General features: G+C 45.0%; 1 protein-coding gene across 1 annotated transcript in view; it reads left to right on the forward strand.

Moving 5' to 3' along the window:
- The window catches only part of znf618 (zinc finger protein 618), a 38553-nt gene that overhangs the window by 16971 nt on the left and 9082 nt on the right, over window positions 1-12500 (forward strand). The window contains exons 4-11 of the mRNA XM_062554273.1: window positions 2341-2418; window positions 4020-4064; window positions 5499-5588; window positions 6377-6448; window positions 8095-8232; window positions 8355-8444; window positions 9600-9674; window positions 11102-11146. Coding sequence (XP_062410257.1) covers window positions 2341-2418; window positions 4020-4064; window positions 5499-5588; window positions 6377-6448; window positions 8095-8232; window positions 8355-8444; window positions 9600-9674; window positions 11102-11146 — 633 coding nt within the window. The remainder of the gene's footprint in view (window positions 1-2340; window positions 2419-4019; window positions 4065-5498; window positions 5589-6376; window positions 6449-8094; window positions 8233-8354; window positions 8445-9599; window positions 9675-11101; window positions 11147-12500) is intronic.

Here is a 12500-nt window from a genome sequence, read left to right on the forward strand (position 1 = left end):
GGTGATGAGAGCAGTAGTCTGGTGGTGGTGAGAGCAGTAGTCTGGTGGTGAGAGCAGTAGTCTGGTGGTGAGAGCAGTAGTCTGGTGGTGATGAGAGCAGTAGTCTGGTGGTGGTGAGAGCAGTAGTCTGGTGGTGAGAGCAGTAGTCTGGTGGTGGTGATGAGAGCAGTAGTCTGGTGGTGGTGAGAGCAGTAGTCTGGTGGTGGTGAGAGCAGTAGTCTGGTGGTGAGAGCAGTAGTCTGGTGGTGGTGATGAGAGCAGTAGTCTGGTGGTGGTGAGAGCAGTAGTCTGGTGGTGGTGAGAGCAGTAGTCTGGTGGTGGTGGTGAGAGCAGTAGTCTGGTGGTGAGAGCAGGTGAGAGCAGTAGTCTGGTGGTGAGAGCAGTAGTCTGGTGGTGGTGGTGAGAGCAGTAGTCTGGTGGTGAGAGCAGTAGTCTGGTGGTGGTGGTGAGAGCAGTAGTCTGGTGGTGGTGGTGAGAGCAGTAGTCTGGTGGTGAGAGCAGTAGTCTGGTGGTGGTGAGAGCAGTAGTCTGGTGGTGGTGGTGAGAGCAGTAGTCTGGTGGTGGTGAGAGCAGTTGTCTGGTGGTGGTGAGAGCAGTAGTCTGGTGGTGGTGAGAGCAGTAGTCTGGTGGTGAGAGCAGTAGTCTGGTGGTGGTGAGAGCAGTAGTCTGGTGGTGAGAGCAGTAGTCTGGTGGTGAAACAGCACACTGGCCCTGCAGGGAGAGGAAATGCTAAATGCTGCACGTCTCAGCACGTCTGCTAAATCCTCCCAAGTGAAATCCCCACACAGCCAATCAGCTTGCTCAATCCTCCCAAGTGAAATCCCCACACAGCCAATCAGCTTGCTCAATCCTCCCAAGTGAAATCCCCACACAGCCAATCAGCTTGCTCAATCCTCCCAAGTGAAATCCCCACACAGCCAATCAGCTTGCTCAATCCTCCCAAGTGAAATCCCCACACAGCCAATCAGCTTGCTCAATCCTCCCAAGTGAAATCCCCACACAGCCAATCAGCTTGCTCAATCCTCCCAAGTGAAATCCCCACACAGCCAATCAGCTCTCAGCGCCCCCTGTGGGCTCTGGCCTTGAACGGCAGACAGGAATTGTTTTTGAAAATGACGTCATCGTATAGTAAAACAGAAGGAGGCCCTTCGGTGAACTTAACCGTGGAGCCAAAATATCTGCACAGGCTTCCTGTCTGGGTGTGTGTTTCTCACAGAGTTGGACTTAACTGTATTTGCACATGCAGAAGTTCCAAACTGTATTCCCAGGCGAGCTGAATGTTGTACATGTTGATGGAAGCAATGGCTTTCCCATTTGAGGGAATACACATTCCTCGTGTGTCTGTGATTGGTGTTGTTTGACCATATAACCGCCGCTGTTGTGTCCAATTCTCTGCCATTTCAATAAGTGAGGTCAGCATTGTGCGTGTGTGTGTGTATATGTGTTTGTTTGTGTGTGACCATATAACCGCTGCTGTTGTGTCCATTTCTCTGCCATTTCAATAAGTGAGGTCAGCATTGTGTGTGTGTGTGTGTGTGTGTGTGTGTGTGGAACTGACCATCACTGTTTCCCACATAATCTGAAAATCATTTGATTTACCAAACTCATTTTGTGTTGTTTTCAGTAGATGCTTGCCTAAGTGTAGTTAGTGCAGAGTTGCTCAGAGTGTGGTCTGGTTCGCAAGCTATTCTTAGCGGATTGCAAGCAGATGTGGTAAAATATCATATTTTATGTCAGTGTTTCTCAAACTGCCTAAGTGCGACTCCAAAGCAAAGTTGTGACATTTTTTGCAACGCTGCCTATACTGTATGCCAGTCTTGATTTATGTTAAAAATGATCAGCGTGACTGATGAAGAAGTGTATGGAATACGATTAGCCTACTGGTAACACAAATAGCATCAGACTGTCAAGACCGGCTCAGTTCAGAGAAAATCAAATGAAACCTCTTAACTCAACAAGCAAGGTGCGAGACTTGTTGAAAATGGTTCAATGAGTACTGTGTATTTAATTTTATTTCTGGAGGGGGGTGAGGGTATTTGGGGAGTTAGGTGGTCCGTAGTTGGTCTAGCAGACAATCCTGTTGATAGATGAAGCAGACAGAGGCAGACATACCGGGTTCAGAAAGTCCAGCCATTTACTAAACCAGTTAATCCTAATTAGCAGCCAGGTAGATCAGATAATTAGTGATATCACCTGTGTTAAGTGCACATGTAGAAATAATATACGGCAGGACTTTTACTTTCTGGAACCCGGATGTGCGCCTCTGGAAACAGGCAGTTATCTTACCGTGTGTGTTCTGTTCTCGTCTGCATTTTCTCATGTGTGTGTTGTCTTCTGCAGGATCCTATGTGTGTGGAATTTGTGGGAAAAAGTACAAGTACTACAACTGCTTTCAAACTCATGTTCGCGCACACAGAGGTAAGACACTCACACACTCTCTACACACACTACACACTATTGACCACAGCTGTGCCACACACACACACACACACACACACACACACATACAGACAAGCATTATTCATAGCATCTATCAGAGGTATGTTCACCTGTCACAGGGAAGAACAGGAACAGGTGTTCACATCCGGCACAAGGTGGGTTGCAGCGGGTGCTTAACACAGGTAAAGGTGGGCTAGTAAACAAAACAAGATGTATGTCTGCTGATAACTTCATGAGTAACTGCTGAGCTCTAAACAGCATGCGGCATCGATCATTGTAGAAGACATGGTATCATCATATAAACCCCGCCCCATGCGTAATAAGCGATTGTGATTGGTACCTGGGTTTTTTGGAACTTTGAAATGGGTGTCAATGGCCTCTTTGCCAGACTGAACTGTGGGGTGTCCTACGAAGCAAGTTAGACAAATCTAGGTTATCTAGACATATCGAGGCTGCACAAAGCCTCAACTCGGGTATTAAGTTAAGTGATCCTACGACAGCAGGTATGTGATAAATTTGTCAAACTAGGCTTTCAGCTCAGATCTGTGCGCGTTCTCGTGGTTGGGGTGATTTTGACCAATCGGGAAACGTGGAGACGCACAAGACAGCCTAGGTTTAAAAACGATTACTTCCGCATTTATGAGCGGTAGCGAAATCTAGGGTGGTCTTTTTTAGTGTCTAACCTATAACATCAAAAAGTCGATGGTCATCAGATATTGTATGGCATGCATGTCCATAGTAGTGACATATTTGCACGCACAACATAGTTAAAAGCGCCTTCGAGATTCAAAATGTTTGCAGAGGCGGGGCTGGACCGGTTCAAAGTATGACAGATTAGCACACGTGAGATAACTTCGTTTTTCAAGATAATGGATTGGTTAGAATTGGTCAGAGGGCGGTGATATTTCACGATTTGAGCTATAACTAAGCACATAACCCGCTCCCGAGCAGGTTTGGTTGCGAGCATAAGATACCATGGTGATACAGCGACGCTAAAACAAACCCGCTTTCGTATGACAGCATACCCTGGTTTTGAGCGCAACATACCTCGCTAAGCCACTAATCGAGCTTCGTAAGACACCCCACTGCAGAGCAAACTCACATGTGGTTCGTCTTGGTTCTCCAGCCTACTGTGCTATACATTTGATCTCAGGCTAAGTTCTATTGTAAATACATTTATCAGATTTCATACAGTGATTGTATCTGTTATTAGACAATATGACAGTGATCCCCCATGTTACCGCTGCTGAGGTAGATGTGCTTTGTCTTGTAGGTTATGATGAACAAACTCCATTTCTGTCTTGTAGGTTATGATGAACAAACTCCATTTCTGTCTTGTAGGTTATGATGAACAAACTCCATTTATTTCTTGTAGGTTATGATGAACAAACTGCATTTCTGTCTTGTAGGTTATGATGAACAAACTCCATTTATTTCTTGTAGGTTATGATGAACAAACTGCATTTATTTCTTGTAGGTTATGATGAACAAACTCCATTTCTGTCTTGTAGGTTATGATGAACAAACTCCATTTCTGTCTTGTAGGTTATGATGAATAAAGTCCTTTTTTGTCCTTGTAGAGTCGGACGGTGTCTCAGGAGAGGCTGCCTCCCCGTCCGTAAACAGTGAGTACATGAGCTCAGGATCGGCCTGCTGTTCCTGAGGATCTAGTTGATGGCACACAGCCACAGAGACACACATGAGCATTGAGCAGCTCTGAGTTTAGTTTGTACACCATGAACTAGATAGAGGATTGGGGCTGGGGTGTGGCACATACAGTACAGTATGTGGTAGAGTAACTAACCTGGGTAAGTTAACTCCTGTTGGTGGTACAAGTCTTAATAGAGGAGTTCATTAAACTCTTCTTTATTGGTTTTGACCCTCACACAGGGTTAACCTATCCAGGTGTGTTACCAAAGCAAGTCATTTCTATCCTTCATGCTTGCCTTGTCAAGTACTTTGTGTAAGATTTGTCCCTCGCCAGATACAAAGAGATATAAATATAGTCATTATTTTTGTCTCTAATCTAGCATTGCTAGGAAACCCACTTCAAACATGTCATTACAACGGCACATTTAAGGCCTTTGAAAAAGGTTTCTTTAAAAGGAGGCCAGACCTTCAACTGTGGAATTATAAAAAGCCACAGTGAATACTCCTTGAAGCCAGTCAAAGTGATTTGTATTTCAGTGTTGTTGTATTAGTCTGGCCCAACGTTCCTCAGCAGTTTAACCTGACTGTTCAAATTAGAATATGTCTTGTCTGCACTAGAGACTAAATATCGGGGTGTGGTGAACATCGCCCAGCACCGGCACTAGATAAAACAGTCTGCTGAACTCACTCACTCTTGCTTTTACCTTTTAGATATTAGTAAACCATCGTATTACATGCACTACCGGTCAAAAGTTTGGGGTCACTTGGACATTTCCAGTCCACTCCATTGTAGACAGAATACCAGCTGAGTTTGGCTGCATTATTTTTTTTAATCAAGGCAGCAGTTTTCAGATTGCATGATGTGCTTGCCTAATTGCAAAAGGGTTCTCCAGTGTTTTCTCAGTAAACCTTTTACAATGATATCAGATTAGTGAACAGAATGTGCCTTTGGAAGATTGGAACGGTGGCTGATAATGAGCAATGTACAGTACTGTAGATACTGCATTAAAGTTCTATATATATATATTACTGCATTAAAGATCAGCCATTTCTTTCTACAACATACAGTCGAAAACCCTTTAACCTGAAAACTGCTGCCCTGATTAAAAAATAAAAACCATGCGGCTGATCTCAGCTGGTGTTGTGTCTATAATGTGTGGATTGGAAATCTAAGTGACCCCAAACTTAGACCTGTAGTGTAGTGTATATTGGAATATGAGTGAGCGCTGTTGATTGCCATTGGGCAGTTGAGACACCAGGGCCAATTTGTATGAAGAGTGCAGTGTTGTTCATTAGTGTGCATATAGCGTGTGTGATTGTCTCAGTGCGTTGTGCAGACAGTTATGTATTGTGATTGTGTGAGTGCGTTATGCAGACAGTTATGTAGTGTGTTGTTGGTCTGTTTACAGACTCATTCCGCTACACATGTGATGTCTGTGGGAAAAAGTACAAGTACTACAGCTGTTTCCAGGAGCACCGGGACCTGCATGCAGTAGATGGTAAGGATGCCCTTTCCCCAACCAAACCACTTCCTGTTGGGATTTTGGGATGTACGGTAGATGGGAGGGGTGTAAATCACCAGTTTCATCACAATTTGATACGATATTCACTCTTTAAGCCATCGATTCAATTATTTTAGATACGTCAACATTTGCAGCAGTACAATGCGATTCAATTTGATTCTGGGCTCTGTTGTTGATAGGTTACACAGAGTTTGTTTTTTTCACCCTAAAACTTATGTAGATGCATCAGACTTTAACACGGTTTAAAACTCATATGTTGCAGTAGAACTGACATCGGTCATTGTGACTGGAAACTAGCAGTTGCCTATCAACAGAGTGACAGTATGTTCTCTTAGCTGCTATTGGTGCTACAGGCTACACCTACCGCTCATTTGCTACAAAAGCTCCTCCATGACTCCGACTGCGATCGGAATTCAAAGCGGATGTGTAAAGACTCTAACGTAAGGTGTGCTACAACAAGCCTGTATGCTGCCATCTACAGTACAAGGATCTAAACATCTAAAAGCAAGGATATAATGATACTGGGAGAAAAGACACTCAAGCTGTCATTGTCTTTTGCTTTAGAGGACATCAGCTCTTTCAAATCCACTCTTGACTAATGACATAGCTTACATGTTTAAATGATGAAAACCAGTGCAATGGAGTGTTTTAACAGAATCCCGCCTGAACAGAAGACGAGGCGTCTTGCAGCATTCTTACAGCATGCCTGTGGTGACTCTCTCCTTCTCTCTTGTTTTGCCGTATTCTTGGGTGGGTTTCATCAGACCCGTACGACCATGTGATCCCCGTGGAGGAGGCCAAGGAGGAAGCGGAGGGATACCAGAAGATAGGACCCAGTAAGTTTACCTTTATTTATACATACCAGACCATAATATCCAGTATGTTTACGTTTATTTATGCATACCAGACCATAATATCCAGTAGGTTTACGTTTATTTATGCATACCAGACCATAATATCCAATAGATACGACACACAATTACCCTGGAAATCCAGAATTCTCGTGAGAGCACAATTTGGGTTTGCTCAGCGGGTCACTCTTAGCCTGATTACCATCGACTTTCAAAGGCTCTGCGAGACTTTAGTCTGACCAACAGCCTGTGCTATCACGGTTTCTTGCCAGCGCTGGTTGACCCGCCTCCTTTAAGTGCCTCGGTTTGCTACTGGTAGATGTCAGAAAGCGGATTGCCGAGTTTAAACCAATAACAACACTCTTTCCGCTGCCTTGAACACGCCTCTACCCAGAGCCGTTGGAGCTGCTCAAAGTTGATTGGTTCTCGACCAAAGGGGGCAGTTCCGCAGATTTCGGGAACTCAGAAATCCTTCTCAATGAGCAGTTGACCAGACCAGCAGCAAAAGCCTGACGGCGTTGCGTCACTGGGAGGGCGTGCCAGGCTAGGTCACTCTGGCAATCAGTAATGATGCTCATTACCCATGCGGTTGGAGCCGAGCTGCACCAATCACATCGGTGTATCTGATATAGGGGGGCCAGAGTCAAGCTAAACAGACGATGACAGCGCTGCTACGTTGAAGTCGGGATTCAGTCAGTACCGGTAAACATTGGTCGTAGTGTTATCCAATGGCGCGCAGCGATATTTTCAAATGCATGCCCAGTGCCGCCCCTCGAGTTGGGCCATTTTCATTACTCCTAGCCACACCCCCCTGACTCCTGATTGGAGTCTGGATTTCCAGGCTAACACAGAATGGCAATAACCGTTACATCAACATCAAAAATAGCAGTGTGACGTAAAATGTAAACAATCTTTAAATTATAATCATAGCCTAATAATAACTGTAATAACATTGGCAATGATCATTATGACGAGTAAGGAGACGTTAGCTCTAGGGCTGTTGCACTCACGTAAAGAAAGCTTTTATTGTAGCCTACTGTACAGACCAAATATGGTGTCCAAGAAGAGACATTTGGTCATTGATGTTGATGTGTAAGGTGGGAGACCTGCCGTGTATTGAGGTTGGAAAAGTAGATTTCCGCCTGCTGTGGCTCAGGCCTTTTGGCATTCACACCCAGAGGGAACTCAAATAAGATTCCTTTTGGCGTTCCCACCCAGAGGGAACTCAGGCCTTTTGGCGTTCACACCCAGAGGGAACTCAGGCCTTTTGGCATTCACACCCAGAGGGAACTCAGGCCTTTTGGCGTTCACACCCAGAGGGAATTCAGGCCATTTGGCATTCCCACCCAGAGGGAACTCAAATAAGATTCCTTTTTTTAGCCCATTTCTCCTTGACATAATTGAGTTAATTTTTTGAGTTTGTTTTCATGTGGTTTTTTTTTTTTATTTCCTTAAACTCCTTAGAAATAGCTTGTCCTTTGTCTCAGCCCAAGTCCAATTTCATTTTCCAATGTTCTCGCTGAACTGATCTTTGGTTGATCTCCTCTTCTGCTCCATAGGAGAGTAGGTAGGCTTTGTTGCCGGGTCGTGTCGTAACACTAAAGCGTCATCCTACTTCCTCTTTTCTGCAGAAACAGGAAGTTACACCTGTGAGTTCTGTGGGAAGCAGTACAAGTACTTCAACCCTTACCAGGAGCATGTGGCCCTGCACACGCCCCTAGGTAGGTGGGCCAATCCACCGCCTGTGACAAAATGGCCACCTCACATTGGTTGGTGTGAATCTTTATTCTCTCTGATTGATTGATGTGAATCTCTATTCTCTCTTTGATTGGTTGGTTGTGAATACGCCATGTGTCTGATTGGATCGTGTGAAATGTTTGTCCTCTTACAGGTCATTCCTTTGACATGCAGTCAACTCGTTCACAACAGAAAAAGAATGTCAACAAATACACCTCAAACCGCTCTGATCGGGGGCCTTCAGGTAAGGTGTGTGTGTGTGTGTGTGTGTGTGTGTGTGTGTGTGTGTGTTTATTTCAGAAGTTCTCTCATTCCTGGTACAACTCTGGGGCCAGAAGATGTCTGTGGTCTTATACCGTAATTTCCTGACTATTAGCCGCGGCTTATACATTGATTTTGCAAAATGTCTTAAGCTATGAGGTTAACACACAGGGACAGTTAATATGGTATTAATATGGTTTTGTTTCTTTTATCTTGCATAAAACACTGTCCTGCGGCTTATACACAATGCGGCTTATATGCGGGAAATTACTGTAGAGGACATTTCCTGTGCTGTCAGTGTCTTCCCCCCCTTTCACATCAGCACACACACACACACTCGCTCTCTCACACGCACACACACACACATACTCTGGCCTTTGGAAGGAGCAGTATGTTAAATCCATACGTGTATGTGGATATTCTGGTCCCGGTTGACCGTACGCTAATTAACCTCACCTTCCCACTCTCTGAGAGTGACTTTTCACTCTTATTGAACAGCTCCTCAAAAGTCATGAAAATCATAGGTAATATTTGCTGGTGAATTTGGTGTGGAATACGTTGCATTTGCATCCCCTAGAGTGCACAGTAGCACTGTGCAGTAGTTACCTGGCAGTTGTAGCAGTTGGATGCAGTAACACAGGCTAGGTACTGTACAACTGAGTATGAGAAATAGAGATTTATGTGAGAAATCCGCAATTCTCCTTTAGTTCAAATAGAGACATTAAACCAACGGTATAAGAGCCTAGAAGCTACAAAAGGCATCCTTGTAGTTGTCTGTAGATAGGACAAGGCAAGGAAAAAGTGTGTGTGTGTGTGTGTGTGTTTGCATGTGTGAGGTAAAATGCAGTTGTTTTTACATGTTGTACACTTTTTCAAAATTCTGAATTTTCTGGCTCCTGTTCGACATGTGAAGCTTCATAAAATTGGGACAGAGCTGAAGTAGGTCATGGTGGCGCGTGTGTGTGTGTGTCGCGGCCCAAACACTACCTCATATTTCTGGCTCACTTATATAACTCTTCTGTCGAGCTAATCTCCGATCGGTTCACACCCGTTAATGTCGGCTGGGGGTCTCTGCCACTTTAATGGCTCAGAGAGAGACCAATCATCTCACGTTTGCCTCAATCTCGCTCTGTTCCAGAAAATTCCTTCGTTCTCAAAATGGAGGGAAAAATGCCTCCCTCGGTGGTGGATGGCAACTCCCAGAACTCCAGCGGTGAGTTGTTATTTAGCTATGCAGTTTGAAACCGTGATGGTTCACCATCTAAAAAAAAAAAAAGGTCATTCAGATTGAGTCTCCCTCTCTCTCTCTCTCTCTCTCTCTCTCTCTCTCTCTCTCTCTCTCTCTCTCTCTCTCTCTCTCTCTCTCTCTCTCATATTTTCTTACATGTCTCTCTTATGACTTTTTTTTATTCTGGTTTTAATATTTTCTGATTTGACGGAGACCAAATAGTATTTAGTAAACTCCTCCATGTGTTTATGATTTGAGGTGGATGGTGTGTGGTGGTGTGGACCGTATTTTTCCAGCACTCTTAATGGATGTGGTGTCACCAGTGATGAATATTTCACATTCTAGAATTATAGTTGGAGGTGAACTTCAGCTCTGAGTGGGTATTCTGAGTATTCTACGTATCAAAGAAGCCTACTCTCTCTGTTGTCTCAGTTGAGTAGGCCTAATCCACTATATTACTACCAACTTCTTCTCTTTATCACAGAAGCTGATGCTTTTTTTGCATTTCGAACAAGGTGGACTGGATTATTCAGTTTTCCAATGACCGTGGCATAGTTTTGGAAAGCCACATCTGTTTCTCACTCAATTGTCCTTGATAGGAAAACACAGGGCCACAGTTGAAGAATGTATTCCTCCAAGTTGTTATGAAGAAATGAGGCGCCACAAGACAAGTACAGTCAGTGCAAATGAATGCGGCAATGAGCACAGGCCCATGTGCAGCTTATTTTCATAAATTTGATTACACAGGAGAATCACAGGAGTGGGAATTTTCCAAGGCCTCCAGGGGTTTTACTTTGGATCCACTGCACACACCACAAACAAGCTTTGGCATTGTGAGAACATCGCCGTGACAACATACAGTGCTACTTATTATTGAGAATTCTGTTTCGTTACTGCCAGCATCACATCCATTAGAAGTCTCATTATCGATGACACATCAGAGTGCATTAACATACACGATTAGTGTTCAAACGCATGTCCGACCCCTTCGGCAAGTGGTTTGAGTGATGGAATCCCAGTGTGTCTTGGTGCTGTTAACACTTGTGTAGAGCTGTCTGTTTGTAATCAGATTGCCCAAGACACATTATTGAAACCATTATAACCAGACTTGTGTTGGGCATGACTTGCATGGGTCTTGACCGCATGTCGGATCAGAGCCACTAGTTGCTGGTACCAGACTCTACCACAGAACCACAGGTCAGGCAGATAAAAGGCCTTCGCTTGGACTCGCAGATGCTCCCTCCGTAGTGATGCAGGAATAACTATTTAGAACTGGTATCCCTCAGGGGAGAGCGTGCCTTAGCTGCTTTGGATGTCGTTTCTTGTGGAATAGAAATGAAATGAAATGAAATGAAACGAAATGAAATGGCCAAGAGAAGATTCTGAAGCGGAACGTTCCTCTGTCCCTGCAGGTGCTGGCAGTCCACTGATGACCGGGTCCTTTGGCACAACTCCGAGTGAGTAGGAGCCTCCCTCCCGAACACACACACACATACACACACACGTGCACTCATAGACACGCACGCACACACACACAAACACTATCCTTCCATTCATTAATATTTATGTTTTGCTCTTGATTTTCCATTTTATTCAAATAATTTGATAATTTCTACTTTTTGTAACGTCTTCATTTGCTGCATGTTGACTTGGTGTGGGGAGGGGGTTAGGTAGTGTGGGGAGGGCGTTAGGTAGCATGGGATGTGGGGAGGGGGATAGGTAGTGTGGGGTGTGGGGAGGGGGTTAGGTAGTGTGGGGTGTTGTTGCAGACATAAGAACCTTATCCGAGTGATTAAGACGACCTGAACAACTCCTGAACTCGGACAAAAGCAACCCAGTCAGCTACAGTAGCCGCTTCGCCCCTCGATTAAACATTGACCATATAGCGCTGATACACAAGCGGAAGGAAGCAGCTACACGTGTCTAGCACGATTACACGACTACACGTCTCTAGCGTGACTACACGTCTCTAGCGCGACTGCACGCCTCTAGCATGACTACACAACTACACGTCTAGCACGACTACACGTCTCTAGCACGACTACATGACTACACGTCTCCAGCACGACTACACGACTCTAACACGACTACATAACTACACGACTCTAGCACCGACTACACGTCTCTAGCACGACTACACAACTGCACGTCTCTAGCACGACTACGCAACTACACGTCTCTAGCACGACTACACGTCTCTAGCACGACTACACAACAACACGTCTCTAGCACGACTACACGTCTCTAGCACGACTACACAAATACACGTCTCTAGCACGACTACACGTCTCTAGCACGACTACACGACTACACGTCTCTAGCACGACTACACGTCTCTAGCACGACTACACGACTACAAGACTCTAGCACAACTACACAACTACACGTCTCTAGCACAACTACACAACTACACGTCTCTAGCACGACTACACGTCTCTAGCACGACTACACAACAACACGTCTCTAGCACAACAACACGTCTCTAGCACGACTACACGTCTCTAGCACGACTACACGTCTCTAGCACGACTACACAACAACACGTCTCTAGCACAACAACACGTCTCTAGCACGACTACACGTCTCTAGCACAACTACAAGTCTCTAGCCCGACTACACAGCTACACGTCTCTAGCACGACTACAAGACTAGCACGACTACACAACTACACGTCTCTAGCACGACTACACGTCTCTAGCACGACTACACGACTACACGTCTCTAGCAGGACTACACGTCTCTAGCACGACTACACAACTACACGTCTCTAGCACGACTACACAACTACACGTCTCTAGCACAACTACACGT

The sequence above is a fragment of the Sardina pilchardus genome, chromosome 14, assembly GCF_963854185.1.
Source record: "Sardina pilchardus chromosome 14, fSarPil1.1, whole genome shotgun sequence".
Lineage (NCBI taxonomy): Eukaryota > Metazoa > Chordata > Actinopteri > Clupeiformes > Clupeidae > Sardina > Sardina pilchardus.